Raw genomic sequence first — 18,323 nt, forward strand, 5'->3', positions numbered from 1 at the left:
AACTGTGGGAGATTGAAGCAATGAGGTTTGACAACAGATTGCTCAATCTCTCCACCCCACTCTGGCAACTATTTTTTCTGTAAGAATGAAATCCATGCATGCGGCATGAATTTTTGACAAGACAATATTTCTTAGTAATTTAGTAACAGCGCATGCACACACAAATAACATTTATAATTAGCTCTTGTCTCAAAAGTTGGAAAAGCTTTTAGATTCATTGGAGGCTGGCAGCCAAATTTGTTATCTAATTGGATGAAGCTCCTACTTTCTTCAATTTGGATGATGTCTGCTTTTGCCCAAGCTCATTAAATGCAGCTGTACTTAAAGTTTATAACGACAGTCTCAGTGAAGACTAGTTTGAAGTTAATAACTGCTCTGTTTTGTCTTATATGTCTCATCGTACACCCCTTTGATGGTAGTTGAAACATGTCCAAATCTTCTTGCCTTTCACTCACCCCCCCTTTTTTTATTTTTTTGATTCGGGATTGTCTTGCTAATTATCAAGTACACAAATTACACTGGGGTCTTGTGTCTCTTTTGAAACCAGAATGTTTACAGGGCACTTTCAAAGAAGAAAAATTTTGAAGCAATTACTTCCATGAAACACACACTGATGATTTATATTTTGTATTTCAGCACTGGGGGATAAGCTGCAAAGCTGTCAATCCCAGAGTCATGGAAATCATCACAGATGGGTAGGATGACCAGATGTCCCAATATTAAGATCTTTGTCTTATATATGCAATTATAACCTTTATCCCCAAAAAAGTCTCCCAATTTTTCACACGTGCTATCTGGTCATCCTACTGATGGGCTTCTGATTATGGTGAAATAGTGACTCCATAGTTAAGATTGCATTAAGCTTTTGCATTTAACTGGACTGTAAAAGCCTTTTTGTTGGTCAGAATGAATATTTTAATCCAACAGTGTAATGTAATATTTCTGAAGTTTCTGACCTTTTCAAAGTCTGCTTCGGAGTTTCAATTTCTTAGTAACATAAATATATTCAAAAAATCTTGGTTTTCTAAAATTTGGGTTGGTGCCACTTCTAGCATGGATTCATTTCACATTTACTAAGATACCACACACCAGCCCGATCTGCAATACAGATGTATCCATATTTTAAACGATTTGATACCTTTTATAGATTTTTTTTCCTCCCATAGCTGGGAACTATGCCAAGATTTGCCAGAGAATTTCCAGAGCTTTGCAAGAGATTTCCTCTAGCCCCCAACAGCTGTATATTGGCTGTACAAATTGCTTCAGGGACAAGTCTCCTTCCTTCCCTTTGCCATGTTCCATCTTCCTACCAAACAAGGGCAAGGAAGCTGCCTGGAGATGGAGCTGAAGCTGTCTTTCAGGAAGAGCCATTAACTCCTGTCCTGAGGTCACTTTCCCTTGCCAGCGAATCACCTATAATTGTATTAATCCTATGGTCTATGTCAGATGCTCCTCCATCTAACACCTATGCTGCTTAGTGTCTATTCTGTGGGTTGTTGTGCTTTTTTGTTTGAGTTCTTAGCTCAGGAAGGGCTTGATGCTGCAAGGTTCTGGCTTCTGTGGAAATTATGGGAGCTCAGCACCTCACAGGATTGAGCCCCTGGGTGATGAGACAGTAGGGGGGCGGGGAGGGCGTGAGAGATAATGTCTGTATCTTATGTGAACATACCCTTCTCGGTCACACTGTAAATTCCCCTCTCCCCTCCAAATGAACACAAGAAGATACTGGAGTTGCATGTTGTATTAGATTATGAAAACTGAGACTCACTATAACTGATTTCTACTGTTGATTGTGATAATGAAGCATTTTTATAGCAAAGCTCATGTTGTGGATTGATTATTGTCATTAAAAAGAATCAATGTGTACACTTGGTAGGTTGTCTCATGTTGGAAAAAGTCAAGCTGCAGGGCTGAGTCTGATCCAAAAATAGTTTTGAATGATCTATTGTCCTAGGCGGAAGAATTAAACCTTTACGACTCTGCGACTTAGCACAGTTGTGCCTGTCTCCAGATTTTCAAAAGACTTTAGCAGCCACAGCTCCCATTTAGGCAACTAAGTGAAGTGGTGAAATTTTCAAGAGCGCCACACACGGCAGCCCCTATTGTTTTCATGGGTGGATGCTGATCATTTCAGAAAAGCTGACCCTGACTAAGTACATAAAATGAGAAGACTGTCTGAGGTCATTACAAGTTAGACAAGTGTTATTAGGTCTCTTCTCAACAATGAAGGTAATTCTTCTATCTAACCTCTACCATACTATATCTTCTAAATGCACAAATATATTTGATTATCAGAAATGTTGGTTTATATATGAGTTTGCTTAATGCTAGAGCATTTTTTTCTACGGGCATACTTAGCTATGGCACATCGTGAAAATGACAATGCTTGCTACTCTGTGTTGTCCATTTTTATTATGTTTTGACACGATTTGTGATATGAATGTGTGTTTGTCCCAGAGTCATTGATGACTCATACTGTTTAATTTGTTTGGTCAATGTGACAAACAGATATGGTGTTCTGGGAATGAAAAGCTTTTTCGTGTGTGGTTTTGAGCTCATGGACTGCTTTTCTTTGGATGTGATTAAGAAAAAATAGTAAGTTCTTTCAGTAGCTTTTGAGTGAGTGGTGGCAGTTGCAGGATTTCATGACAAACACATTTGCTTTTTGATATTTGTAAATTTTGTGTTTATTTGTATTTGGAAGGAGAAAAAACAAGATGCATTAAAGAAGTGATGCTCACACTTCTATGAATCAATAGTTGTCAAGTCTTTCGTGCATTTCACTGCCATGAATGTGTGTCATTCTGTGCAGGCTTCCGCACTGGAGAATTCTGCAAAATGCCAGTTATAACCAAAGACAACTATAATTTGGACAATAGGGAGCTGCAAGATTTAAAACTAGACATCAGATAGTTTATTTATATGGCTTCCTCAGGAAGCAAGTGAAATTTCTTTTAACTCTTCTTTCAAGACAGTTTTAAATAACAATTGACAAAGTTTCAGCTTCCCCTTTTTTTTTAAATATGCCACAATGAAAAGAATAAATAAAAAGGAATAAAAGATTTTCAAAATCTTTTCCTTCCACTAACATCTCCTGTTGTGATGAAATTTTAAACAGATTGATATAGAAAAGACAGTAGTTCTGCAAATATTTAGGAAAGTGTGAGGTTAAATATTATCCAAGCACTAAGCGAGGAAATAGAAATATCTAGTAAGGGGAGGGAAGGAATGTGTATACACTTAATGGTACACACACCGCACTTCCATGGCATGTTCCCTTTCCATAAAATCTGCATCAGTTTGGATGTTGGTGCTGGTCCAACTGCAGCATTAACTCTCCCACCTTAGCATTAAATCTCCCTGGAGGTTATCTGCTGCATGGTGGGGGAGCCAGTGGCAGCCACAGGGGTAGGGTGGAGCTGGCAAGAAGTGAGAAGGGGCATCTGTTCTGTAATTGTGACCAGAGAGTCATAGGGGCTGGGATCAGCCTCGGTGTTCCTCTAGTTAGAAAACCCCAGTCATGGTCAATCTTTGCTAAAAATAGGAGAGATTTGAGTAGATCTACAATTTTCCTAGTGGTTATTAAAGCACACACAACTATTAGAGCTATTTTGTGACCATAAATGTTTCCATTGTTGGATATGAAAATAAAGGAGCTGCCCCTGCTCCTACTGAGGTCAATGAGAGTTTTGCAATAGAATTCAGTGGGAAGAGGCCCCAAGTTTGTGATATGTTTTAAGAAAAAAATGGGACTTTCCTGAACCACAGGTATTACCCCAAATATTCTCAGAGGTGGCCCCACAAGTTATTCTTTCCTTTCCATGTTTCAGGGATTTCCTTTTTGATCGGTCTTTCTTATTTCCTCTTGATAGAGACACCAAGCTTGTGACCTAGGCCCATAACTGGCGCCTGTGACTCAGTTTAACTGGCATCAGTAATCCCAAACTGTGAATGAAGATTGATTTAAATTAGAGAGAGAGAGGTTACACTGGGTTTTGTTTTACGCTTTAAGTAGTGATATCTTAAGTGATCAGATAGGGTGTTGAGCTTGATACAAAAAACCTATACGGATAACAGGGATGTTACTTAAGGGTCAAAAGGAGTTAAAAGTAAGTACATTTGTTTAAAATGAATCTGTGCCTAATGCTCACCCGTGTTTTAAAGTGTAAAATACAAGAACTGTTTTTCTTAGAGCTGCTTGTCAGAGAAGCATTTGTGTTAACAGTAGTTGAATTACAAAATGGGAGAAATGGTTGCAGAATTTACATGTTACTTTAGAGAAATAACAGTGACTTTTGTGAGTGCAAAAAACCTGGAGCATTTAAGGGGGCTGGGGAGCACAGGAAACTGTTGTGAAAGTAATGAGGAGAGGATCCAAACACCTCACCTGCTTTATCCCTAGGTGTAGAGGGAATTCAAAATTAGACTCCAGATGGCGAACAAACTCTGAACCATGTGAGCGTCCAGCCAATATCCCTCGGCAATGTTAATTTACAGCCTTATGAGTGAGCGCCTTGATTTTCTGCCAGTCCTAGCTAAAAGCACATTATACAAGGACTCTGTAACATAGTCAGCAATCCGTTCCAGGCCAGAACTTGGGCCACATATCTGTGAGCTGAAATTAGACAGCACAGCCTGTTAGCTGGCCTGGGAGACACAGGACAAACTAACAGATTTGTCTGTGTTCAGAGTCCTCAGTGAAAAGGTTCCCTATGTATTCATTACAGCCAAGTACTGTTCTCCACTGGCTGACGGGCACCACAGATACCAGGTTTTGTGTTTTATAAAAGTTGGTTTGCCAAAATTGTTGTTCCGGTTATTTAGAGGGTTTTGCATTATTAGATTTAGGTGCTGGGTTGCTTTGTTGTTGGATGAAAGACTAATCAGGGTGTGGCTAACAGCTGAACAAATCAGAAAAAATTAGAAAACCCTCTGAAAGAGGTTGTTTAACTGTAAGAATTTTGGTTTTCCTTATTACAGTGCAAGATACAAAAGTTGTCATAGTGGGGTTTTATATATTACATATGGAGTTGTAGCAGGGATCAATGATACATTTTCAGGAAAGGATAATTAATATTTCCTTGTCAGATATAAAAATTATCTTGGCCTGGTAATTAGCTCTTCAGACTCCCCCTGCACCCTGCTAATTTTTTTCCAGATTATCCAAATATCACAGGAAAACTTGACTTCATCCTGAGAGATTTTCATCACCTCTACAGCCTGATAATTTTGTATTCAGAGTCCCAAGGCCAGGGCCATATTCTGCCTCTCAGTCCTGCATGGTTCTGTGCACTCGTGTGGGGTGGTGACTGCCGAGTGCACTCTGTTGCCACTGATGTCTATAGGAGTTTGTAGGCACACAGCACCTTTAAGTATGAGTCCTGACGGAGACCAACAAGCTTTATGTTATGATATTGGTGAAGTATTTTTAATTGTTTAGGTAATGATCAGTGTTTAAATGTTTGTGGGGTTTTTTATGGATTGTTTTGCATTATTACTGCAGCGGGAACGATGTAGATTTTTAATTTGATTAGCAGGGAGGGAGGGCAACATTCCCCCTCTACCCCTCCCCACTTCCATTGCAATATCTGAAAGGATGTTAATGTAAGGTTGCTAACTGTCCTGTGATTTTGTCCCTTACATTTTTAGAGGGCCATTTTATATCTGCTGTTACTAGTGACTTCTTCCACTCACGTGTTTCAATCAGCTCATTGACAACAGCGATCAGACGTTCAAAGAGTTAATTTGATCTTTGTTGTCTACCCAGCTTGCTAAACAAACTTCTTGCACTTGTCTTATCAGTAAGTAGGGTGACAAGAGAGCAAGTGTGAAAAATTGGAAGGGGAGGTAATAATTGCCTATATCAGACAAAGCTCCTAATATCAGGACATCTGATCACCCTACCAGTAAGGCTAGGTAACAAACACCTTTCTAGAAGAAATTCTTGCTAGTGTGTAAAGGTGGAATTCACTCCTGTGAAGAAGGACAATACGTGGCTACTCTATTGGTACAATAGTGGCACAGCTGTAGTGCTGTGACTATACCATTATAACCCTGTAGTGTAGATGCAGATTATAGCAACAGAAAGGGTTTTTCCTTTGCTGTAGAAACTCTGCCTCCCTGAGTGATGGTAGCTAGGTCCACAGAAACAGTCTTCCATTCACCTAGCTGTGTCTACTCTGGGGGTTACGTTGGCATAGCTACTCTCAGGATGTGGATATACCACTTAGGGCTTAAATGAAACTCAGTGGTACATAACCCTTGTTCTTCCCCTCTGAGCAGGGGTGAATTTCACCCGGTCTATTGATTAATGGATGCACAAGCTTAAAGGACAATACATGGATTTAGCCTTAAGGATCATTACTATGGGTACTGAAAAGATTAAAAAGCACTTCAGAAAAATGAATGGAAGGAGACTCAATGGGTTTGCAATACTCCAGGATTATTACAAACTTTTTTGAGAAGCTGGGTGTGAGGAGCTGCTCCTTTGTGTGCATTCATGGGAAAATTTAGGGCAGGCAAAATTAGAGATCTCTTTTTGTAAATGTAGCTTGTTATTTTCTGTCCATTCAAGGTTTTTCTGAGGGGACTGTCACCACAGTCTCTAGTGCACATTTGGCTGTCAGGTCCGAAATGCATTCTTGACTCACGCCAGACTTACTTCCCCTTCATCTTGTTCTCATCATCTTACTGCACTTCTGCCCAGGTCACTAGTGCCATTACAGATGCTCATCTCTCAGCCTTTCAGAAAGGAACGAGTGCTTGCACTCAGTGACAACAGAGAAAGGAGAGTCTGGAGTGGGCACGTACTGGGATTGTTTGCATATGTTTTGCCTCTCTAATGGAGAAACTTACATGATCACCTCTCCACATGTCAAATGTCATTCTAAAAAAGAGGTGCCTCCCTAACTTGCCTCCGACCCCTTTTAGGGCCAATTGAACTAAGCCCTTAATATCTCAATACCCATGGGGACTGATGATAATGGCAGAAAACCTGTAAGAATAAAAGAAACATAATATTTCTTATTCTTAGTGTTGGTTAATCATGCTATTATAATTTCTCAATGTCTTTATAAAAAGTTGCTCAGCAAAGAAGCAGTTAGTCACATCAGACAGCTAGATAAATGGTAGAGCCAAAATACAGTCATGGCCTAGGATTTCCAAAATCTGAGGTGCATCTGCCTCCTATATTTCATATAATGGTGGCCCATCAAACATTGGATGTTACATCTTGATGTTTGGGGCCCTTGTGTGAAAATCCAGACTCTCTAAAATATGACCTTGACCAAACGTCCTTCTCTTTTGATGAATTCTGTTCAATTCTGGTTCTTTATATGGTGCCTTATCACCGTGGTACCTGAGCAGCAGTGACTCAGGTTTGGGCTCCAGAGAAGAAAGAATTTGGGTGAAAAATATAAAGTGTTTGAATGGAAGTTAAATGCTATTGTTTGAGGTGCCAACACACTTTTTAGTGTTCTTATGGAAAATTCCTACATTGCATTCTTTTTTCTAGGAGCAAGTCTTGTTGCGTTATATGCCCAAAAGCAGGATTCTGCTATTGACAACACTAAAAGACACCCCTGGTTTAATAGGTGGATCTTTGCTTATATGGCCCCTTTTTGACATGGCTGTTTTCTAGGTCTCCTCTGGAAGATTCCCTAGCTGCTTGGTACTTGATTTATCTACTTTGGAAGGATGAAACCTGAATTGACTTGCTTGCTGGGACCCAAGCTCATAATTCCAGAAGGCCTAGGTATGATAAAATTAAAGCGCAGACCACTTGGCCATACCGTTTGAATAATCTTACCGAAGGTTCAGTCCTGCAAGCACTTAGACCGCAATTCTGCAATAATCTCTGTGTAGGAAGACACCTGATTTAACAAGGCAATTGGTGTGAGTGCTGGAGTCCACCTCAGTACTGTCAATCCCAGGTGTTTAAAAAACAGAAGTTGGATCCCCAAAAAATCATGACATTGGCTTGAAAAATCACAAGATTTTTAAAAACATACATTTGAAGTTCTGTTTATTTGCCTTCTGGCTTTGAACCTTTCAAGCTTCTCTCTGCAACCATGAAGGCTAGAAACTCAATTCACATGACTCCAGTATCTAGGACTTTAGGAAAATCAAATATTAAGAGATTTGCAATTAAAATCATGTGAATTGGCAATGCTTCCACAGAGCTCATTGCAGGATGATGGTTTTATATGCAGCCTAGTGTGTCAACAGAACTATTAAGTAGCAAACTCTACACTCTAGTATTTACAGGATCACACTCATAAGATGTTTGCTAACAGAGGGAAAAGTAAAATCTTACTAACAATTCAAATTCATAACAAGTAACTCACAGTGTATTTTATTATTTCTTCACAATATTAACTAGACAGACATAGAAAGTTTAATGGCAACATGTAACAGTTTAAACACAAAGAACAATGTAATCATATTAAACAATAATAAACTGACAAACTACTTTACCTTACATACATCATCCAAGATAATGGATAAAGGATATCTGCTTATATACAATGATGCTGGTGATATTTAAAAGTCAAATATTCAGAAGAGAAAATGCTCTTTAAATAAAAATATACATGATTTTTTATGTGTGATGGAGTTCTTAATGCTTTATAGCTTGGTTGTAAGGATTTCAATCCAGGATGAAGCTACATTAACTTTTAGCACAGGAGCACATTTTAAAAACCAGTTTAGATTAAATTGATTCCCTTGCCTTCCTGTTGCTTAGTTTTGTTTTAAAGATAAATAGGAATGCAAAATAAAACTACATTTTTCTGGTTTCAGAGGATATTTACACTTCAAAAGAGTGAATCCAAAAAAGTTTAACTTATCGTACATGGTATTAGGAGTCATTAACAAATAATGTGATTGAATCTATATGCTATCTTGTTTAAAAAAAAATTAGAAATCCAGGCTCTTTGCACATACAACTTCATCACACTTTTCATCAACATTTAAAAAGATTTCTGGATATGAAATTAGTGCAGATACATAGCCAACCACATCACCATGCAGAACTTCCACTGAGGTGAATGGGAGGTTTGTGTATGCAAGGACAAGAAGTTTGGGTCTCATAACCTGCACCTTACAGCATCCCATATTGACCTTCACATGCAAAAGTCTGTTTCCAAAGGAATTATTCCAGTCTATAGCTGTGTGCTTTTTCACAGCTCACAACAGGAAACTAGGAAAATATTATATTAATTGTAATTAGGGGTTGATGCACAAACATGTAGATAGTTACGATTGAAATTTACTTCTTGGGCCATCGTGGCCAAGCTTCTATATCATACAAGACTGTGTGTACAAACCCCACTCACCTTTCAGCCCTCACTAGCCCACTTCTCTCTGTAGCTTCAGTTACCACAACAGACATGTTATTCCATTGTCCGATCCAATGTCTGAACTACCAAGAACTATCCTCATCTAATTTCTCCATACTTAGTTTTAGGCTCTTTCCCCTTGGTTTAGAACTCTTATTTACCCTATACATACAGACCTTTGTTTTCAGTTTTTATTTTATTTAATTTTCCCCGGGAATTTATCAGTGTTTATAAACTGGGTGGGAAACTCAGTGCAAAAAACGATTCATAATTTTTCTGGGTAAATGTTGGGGTTTATTTTGGTGGATGGAAAGATGGGCAGGGGGAAAAAGTATTCAGTAGATTAACGCTTTGAATTCCGTTCATCAATGTGGGTTGCTGAACTAAAACAGAACTCAAAACACATTGCTACCTCTGAGTTTAAGAAAACAGTATCTCTCTAATCCCCAAATAAAACTTTTCACTTGAATAAACAGTTTACTGTTGTAGACTTAGCCTATAAACATTTAATAATTGGGCCACACCATTTGCAGCGCATACACATAACTTCAGCCTTTTCTCCTGTTTCTGTTTTTTTAAAACTTTTGAATATTTTCTTGTGTTCTGAAACATTTTTTGAGACAGATTTTCGTTTTCTTCCCATTTTAGTGTGTCAAATATTTAAACTGTTATCTGCTAATAGCTTGAAATGTGTACCTGGGGGGTGAGATTCATCAGTATGTTTAGATACACACGCACTTCAAAGCTTACATGTGTGCCTTCTAGACTAATACATAGCCTTACTTCAACAGGCAGCTTTGCATGTACACACATATATATCATACAATGTATTGTATTTTCCTAATAAAACAAGTTGGTTTTAATCTATTTGAATGATACAAAAGTAGGGTGAAAAAATGAAAAATACTTTTGTAAAACCCAGTAAATTTTAGGTAAAAATCAGTTAAAACTGAAAACAAAGGGGCTTACCGGTACATTGTGAAACTATAACAAATCTCATATGATCTTATGAAGTTTTCGTTTAAAAAAACAAGACCTTTTTCTTTATTATTTTATTGAAAAACAAAGCCCAAAAGAATTAAAGGACAAAAAAAAAATGTGGTACAGTAACATCAAATATCTGATCTGGTTTGTAGATGATTGCTGCTAGAATGAACAAGGCTTTACTTAAGTACTTGTGGGGGGAGGGGATTTTGTAACCTTTTGCTCTGTTTATCTTCACTGCCTATCATTCTTTTTCTTTTCACCTAGATGAACCGTGGCCAAATTTCTCAGACACTTTTATCCTCAGTCATGGAGATACATCAATGATCTATCTCCTCACTACGGGCTGGTCTACACTACGCGGCAAAATCGATCTTAGGTATGCAACTTCAGCTATGTGAATAATGTAGCTGAAGTCGAAGTATCTAAGATCGAATTACTCACCGTCCTCACGGCGTGGGATTGATGTCCGCGGCTCCCCCTGTCGATTCCGCAACTCCGTTCGGGTTGGTGGAATTATGGAATCGATATAAGCACGTTCGGGGATCGATATATCGCGTCTAGATAAGACACGATATATCGATCCCTGAGCAATCGATTGCTACCCGCCGATACGGCGGGTAGTGAAGACGTACCCTACACTTCTTAACACTTCTTCCCATGTTGTCCTTTGGTTCTCCACAGCCAAGTAACTTTAGAAGTGCAACTATTTATATGTTTAGCTTCTTTTTACAGATTGCCACCAGGACTGATCCAGGGTGAGAAGTGATTTTTAATTGAAATGTAGTTTTGGAGCATGACAGTAAGGCCTTGCATATTGTAGAGAAAGTTTTGTTTCACACGGTAACAAAGAAAATGGAAGTGACAGGAATCACTGGGAAAGCAAGATGGTCGAGGGGGAGATTTTTTTAAACAAGTTCAAGCTTTTATATACATTCAATGTTTCTAGTATGGTGATTAATAATAAATGCATCATCAACTTACAGCTAACGCAGCCACAATATTGTATAATTCTGCAGTCAGAATGGGAAAGCTCCATTATCTGTTTAATAAAATAACCATTAACAGTTGCCTTGACTTTTTTAACTTATTAACTAATATGCTGAGAATCCCAGTGAACAGATACAACAGAACACAAATTGGCAGCATCTACATAATCATCTCTGTAATGTGACTACTTCATATTACTTCTAAAGCAGCTTTGAAAAATCTTGCCACTGGAGGATAGTTCAAAATAAACTCTATCCAAATTATCTGGTAATATAGCAGCACAGGAATTTATAGTTACTCTTTTTATATTTTTTGATAATGTAAACCATCAATAAACAATTCAACGATGAAAAAGTTCAAGGTCAAATCATTATTTTTAATGGGGGGTTAATAGACACAAACTGAAATGAAGACTAGATTGTGGAATGTGGATTGAAACAGTAGTACAGTGCCAATTCTAGTTCAGCTTTGTACCCGGCTTTCCATAAATTAAACCTGCTAGGTTGAAAAACTAAGACCACATTCAGTTCCTAATATGTGGTTCCCTATTATTTTTAAATATTTTTCATAAGTGCCTTGCACAAATGCATACAGTTTTGACATTTCAGGTGTTTTTACTCAGAGTTTAAAAACAGATCACATTTGCTTTAGAAACATTAGTTCCATTAAATGTTTCTGTAAAATTAAAATAATTTTAAATTTGAAATGCAACGCTCACTCCATCTTTGCCCACAGAAAGTGTAGGTGCCATGACTAAATAGCAATAAAAATGCTGAGATGCACAAATCTAAAAAAAGCAGCTTTGAAGAAATCACATCAATTACAGCCTTAACAATGAACATATTACATTCCTAAATTACTGCAGATATTGCATATAATGCCACAACGTTATATTATTGAAATCACAAGGTTGACTCTGCATAGTTTTTCATTGTACTGTTTTCACTCTGAAAGTACTTGTATGTTGTTCCTGTCCTTTTATCCAGAGCTTTCTGACTTGTCCCTGGATGTACATTTAGCCACAAAGTTCATATTTTGACAGTTTCATAGTAAAAAAATAAAAACACTTGACTTAGAGGTTTTTAAGGTGGAATTCATAGAAGCCAAAAGATTGTTAAAGCCCACCTTAAAGTATGTTGACATGTCTAAGATATATGGTTCAGGATTTATGCAGTTGTTATAAAGCTGTATATTAAGTATTCTGAATTAATCTTATTGAAGTTGCATTTATTGTTCAGGAAGCTGACTCAGTCCATCCTTTCCCCCTCTTTATTCTCCCCTGAAATGACAATAGGCACCTAAGGAATCTGGATGTCAGTGAGTCTCTGTCCAGCTAGAGGATTAGAACAATTTCTTCATCTTCTTTATTTCTGCAGAAAGTCTTAAGAAATAATTAGCATGAAATACTTCGGCGGGGAGGGGGTGTGAAATGGGGGAAAGAATACAGGTCATCTGACTTCTTTGTTATGAAAATGTACGTGATTTTGGTGTCCAGTTTGATAAACAAGTATAGTTCGAGCTAATCTGGAACTCAGATGAGGTCTGTTTCTTGCCAAATAAATTTAAACCTTTTTCAACTTTCAGGGATGTAGAGACCAAACTTAATTGGTTTCAAAACCCTAGAGGAGCTCAGCAAGTAAACAGGATCAGTTGCATATATGAGCCCACTAAAATGGGACACAAGTCAGGACTCCAGACTCCAGCTGTGCTCTGCAGAGGCAGGCACTTACGGTCTCACGGTTTCTGTGTGTGTAGCTGTAAAAGACATTTTACTGCTGAGGAAATCATTGAAACAGTAATTTCTTGCATGTCGAAAGGATTTCATTTCATGCGCTCATAAAGAGTATCTGAATTGACATATCATCCTTTTAAGGTATCAGATGATACTGTTATGATTATGATGTATTGGCACAATTTGGTAGCTTAAAAATACTTTCATAAAATATATGCAATCGTATTTCAAACTGTTGTCCTGCCAGGAGACTCCTATAGATAGCTGTCCGAGAAGTTGCTATTCTGACACCAAGTATGTACCATATTGAATTGTATACTAATGTCAGTACTTGCCAGCTGGAAATAATTCTAACTTCACTCCCTCTGATTTTTTTAGGATCCCATCTCCTTGGATCTGTGAGAAATTGTAGTAAAATCAACAAAATTACACAGTCTGAAGCAGCCCAAGCAACTGCTCTCCCAAGAGAAAGCAGGTAGGTCTTTGTCAGTATATTTAATCCATCCAGCTGCATTAATTTATTTAAAAAAAAAAAAGCTTAAGGTGTTTGGGGCTCATTACAATTCATAACAATATTATGTGATACTCGGATATAAACTGTTTGTAGAGTTTCTGAAAATAGCAAGTTAAATGTAAATATCTTTAATAAATAACTGTTTCCTGCAATGTAAAAAATAAATGATACCTCCCTTTGGCAGTAATAGCTGATTTATATTTAGCCAGGAACTTCTGCTCATAAAACTAATATCATTGTGCTACTGGAAAAACCATATTATTGTATTGTTTCGTAAGATGTTTGTAATCCATGGTTAGATGGTTGACTTCACTTATGTCCCAGATAAGCACCCAGGGTGATGCAAGCTCCCACCAGAGCCAGACTTAGGATAGTCTTCAAAGAGATCCAGGAGAAATCAAACACAGGCCTCATGTTCCTGCCGTACAATTCCACAAAGGCATCCTGGGTTGGGAGGAACGGAAATAGGAATATGAGATTCTATAGCAATATGATATGCACACAAGCACAAAAGACGTGTTCATTAAAGCTCCATTAATAATAATAATAAACACAAATTATTCAGAGAAACTAAGAAAAGCACAAGAATGAGCTCTTCCATACATGCAGGTAACTCCGGAACCACTTTAGCATACAAACTACTACTAAAATTTTAAGTTCTTTAGGTCAGGAATTGTCTTTTTGTACAGCACCTAACACAATGTGCTCCTGGTGCTACTATAATGCAAATAATAATAATTAATAATAAAGCAAGTCTGAGCACCTTGAGCTCCTATTGATGTCACTGGTATTTGTGGGTGCTCAGAACTTCTGAAAATGAGGCCACTTTTGTTTAGTTTCCTAAATGTGGATTTAGGACCTTAACTTTAGGCAGACAGGTTTCTTTTTAATGAAAAGATGGCTTTTGATGGCTTTTATTTTGTGACCAGGCTGAGCTTTACATTTTCTTATATATGTGTAGTCTCTCAAGTGCATAGAAAACTGTTTTACGGACCAAAAAACTAACCTTTTTAATGAAAGGTGTCAAAAACATCTAGATACTGGGGGAAACGATGAAGACTTTCTGAAGTTGTGCATGACTTATGAATACAAAAAGATTTGTGCCGTTGAAAGGATTAGTAATCATACTAATAATGCTTTGCACTTACATAGTGTCTTTCTTCCAAGGAGCTCAGAGCTCTTTACAAATATTAAGTAAGCCTTCTTCTATCCCTGAGGGTAGTTAAATGAAGAGAGAGGTTAAAGGACTTTCAAAATGTCTCAAATTAAATTGGTGATAGAGTTTGGAATATAGTTGTGGTTCCCAGTTTCCTGTTGTAATTCCTATGCTCTGCTACCCAAATATTATATATATAGTGCTAGCTCCTACCATTGTTTTTAAAGGTTTTGGTGGCAGGGTTTCAATTTGTTGTAGAAAATAAACATTCTTTTTTTTTCAGTTGCACTTCCTGTAAAATGTCTCCGGGAATCTATAATGTTACATTTTATACGAGGCAAATAGCCTCCTAAAATACACAAGTAATTCATGAATTACAGCAACAGACGGGAAAAAGCCACAGTGTAAATTACATGAAATAACAATAAACCTTTCAACCATGCTGTGTGTTTTCCATAAGATATGGACATATTATAGTACTTTATGCTGTCCTTTGTCATCTGATATCACTAGCTATTGTAGGTCAGAATGGAAAGGTTAGTTTTTGCCACAAGAGGGCATGTATGTTTTTTACATTTTGCTATTCAAATCCTGTTCAGTAGAAGTTTGGCTCTGAGGGAGATGTACTTAAATGGAGAAATCATGTCTACTTCCACAATTTCTCTTTATAATAAGTGATACTGGACCAAATCCGGCACCCCATACTGAGGCAAAACTCCTGTTGATTTCAGTGGGTGTATTGCCTGAGTTAGGGACCTAACCCCCACGGTCCCTAACTCAGGCAATACACCCCCATAGCATGACTGTGTGCAGAAAATACATCTCTCTTCATATAGTTTTTTGACATTTTGTTCCTTTAGGCCAATATTTTCAAACTTGTGTTTCTACAGTTAGATACTTAAATCCATATATGGGCACCTAAATAAAAGTCTGATTTTCAATTATGCTTCCATAGAAGCTCTGAGGACTGAGAAAATCAGGCCACTTTTATTTGAGTATCTAACTTCAGAAACACAAGGTTAATAATGCTGTTCTTAATGTTTTGTTGTGTTATGTTGGGTTGTAAAACACATTTGCTGTGCTGTTTTTCAAAAAGCACCTTTTATTCCACCTCCTTATGGCTATGAGACAACACAGACTGGGATGAATCCTGCAATCCCCATTGTAGACTCTCACTGATTTCAATGGGAATTTTGTCAGTGTCAGCAGTTCAAGATCAAGCCTTATAAAAATTCGCCAAGGACAAAGTTCAACATACAACAATAAAACTATAGGAAAGAATAGAGGAAATTTGGGGAAAAAGAAGGATTGAGAAAATGCAAGTCACATAAAAGTTTTTAAAGGTAAACTTCAGTGGTGCTCTTTCTACAGTCTTGATCCTACTTCCATTACACCAATGGGTGCAGAAACATATCCTGTATCAACCCACCCCATTCCCCAGGTTTAGAGGATGCTCAGCCCAATTTATTACAAAAACTATTGTTAGGAACCCAATAGAGAGAGCTCTTGGTGCCTGGCATGAAAGTAGATGAGAGGGATGCGCTAACACAATGCAAAAGCCCTGACTAATGGCTCAAGAAAAGGAATGTCAGCACAAAACGTTCAGCATGAAATAGTTTTTATTATTGAGACGATTATAACAACAAGATGAACCCAACCTTCTGGTTTCTGTACTATATATTACAAGTAGCTACTTTATGGGTGACTTTTTATTGCGCTTTTGCCTTCTCAAACATCCTGATTAGGCTTATTTCCGAAGCCTGTTTGAACAGCCTGTCACTATTTGTTTAAGTTTCAAACCTGTTTTAAATAAACACATGCCCATTTTATGTATTAAAACAACAGAAGAGGGGGGCCTGCCCCCTGTTCCCAGTGAAAACTGCTTTTAATGCCAAGAGAACTCTAAACTGTATACAGACTGTTCCATAAGTTAGGTCTCTTTCTATATATATGTACATTAGTACTTGTAATTGGACTTTCGTAATCTAAATGAGTGTCTGTATAAAAAAAAAAAACCCACACATGACTTGACACAAACTGTTTGAAGTCCTCTGAGAAATATTCTCCTAGGGTTAAAATGCTTTGCACCTACACAGAGGCTCAGAGCCTGGATCCTGTCTACAAAGCTGCTATGCTTACTGAAAAGGCTTGTAGAATTTGAGAGAATGGTAACTCCTTGTAGGTTTTCATTTTCAACAGAACTTCACAGAAAGTTATGCCCCAGTATAGAAGTCTCTAGGACAGTTCAAAAACCCTAGAGAAAAAATTTCCTTCTCTATGAAACTCTATAGGTTTTTGAAAATAATTTCTATAGAACCCTACTACACTCCTATTATAACAAAACCCACCCTTTTACTTTAATCTGTTTAAATTATGTTGGACTTTTCCATAAGGGAAGGGGGTGGTGAGGGAGGGATGGAATTCTCATGTACCTGCTACATTCTCTTCTATAGTAGGAAAAGGACTGGTGGTGGATCTATGGAGCTGTGTATATATCACTACCAAACTGCCCAAGCTGCATGGAAGTCTTGGCCATGATGTTCTGCTCCACTATACACACCCACAGGAGTTGGAGAGAGGATCTACCTGCCCCCCCAATAACCAGCCATCTCTAGTTAGCCACCCAATCATTACTGAAGGGTAATATTGCTGCAAATTTATAAAGGCTCAGTATAATTGCTACATAATCTGCCTCTCTTGTACAGTTCAGGCTGGGCCCACCTGTTTTAGGCTGTGTAGAACTAAGTATTTCCCATATGCTGAGCCCAGTGATGCATTAACAATGTGAGTTTTCTTCATTGAAAATATAAAGGGAAAAACCAGCTTAAGTGCCACACTCTGCATTTATTAGTAAGGGGGTGGTGGGCAGAGCAAACATGAGGAAGTAAAGACTTCCTTTTTCTACCTGAATCAAACAGCTGGTGAGGAAGTGACTTTATTTCCCTTGTTATCATTGGTTGACAGGATATCCTCTTGAGCCACATTGTACTGAATGAAGTGCCTATGAGACTTCCATTTCACTGATCGGGAATTGCCTTGTAGCTATTTTATGCTGCCCTTTCTGTGACTCCAAAATAAACAAACAAACAACACTAATTCTAGGCTTTTGAAGAAACTTTCATGACACAGCTTTACAGAGAATGACATAATTGCTGATGCTGAGAGTAAGTGGATGAATGACTCTTCACTTCTCCCTTGCCTTGATATGAAAAGCCTAAATTTTCATAAATCTCTAGCTTTAGGAGAAGGATTGAGAATTGACTAAATCAGCCACTGTCTTATAAAATAAAACCTCATTTAAATGTTATCCTGCAAGTAACAACACTGCTCCTGGAACATGAAAAAATAGACAAACATCTTGCTGTTTTTCTGAAGAGTTAATTGTTATTTTATGTAAATACAGACTGAGTACGTATGCAAATAAGAGCAGCTCTGATCTACAGTACGTTGTGCCTGGTTTTGGTGTTTCACGGTCCTGACATTTACAGAGGCCAATAGCTTTACCCTTGGAGTGCGGAAATGTTAGCAGCCCAGCAGGGTCTGCTTTTCAAATCTTCCTGCAAAAAAAATCTGTGGTGAGCACCAGCAGGGAAGCATCAGGGGCTGGGC

At 37.9% G+C, this 18,323-nt stretch overlaps 1 protein-coding gene across 3 annotated transcripts in view; it reads right to left on the reverse strand.

The window, feature by feature from the left end:
* Positions 1-8,339: 8,339 nt before the first annotated feature.
* The window catches only part of BCL2 (BCL2 apoptosis regulator), a 132,791-nt gene continuing 122,807 nt past the window's right edge, over positions 8,340-18,323 (reverse strand). For all 3 annotated transcript variants that reach the window (XM_050940284.1, XM_050940286.1, XM_050940285.1), the window contains one exon: positions 8,340-14,002. In XM_050940284.1, coding sequence (XP_050796241.1) covers positions 13,868-14,002 — 135 coding nt within the window. In that variant the 3' untranslated portion in view covers positions 8,340-13,867. The remainder of the gene's footprint in view (positions 14,003-18,323) is intronic.

The sequence above is a fragment of the Gopherus flavomarginatus genome, chromosome 2 (genome assembly GCF_025201925.1).
Source record: "Gopherus flavomarginatus isolate rGopFla2 chromosome 2, rGopFla2.mat.asm, whole genome shotgun sequence".
Taxonomy (NCBI): Eukaryota; Metazoa; Chordata; order Testudines; family Testudinidae; genus Gopherus; species Gopherus flavomarginatus.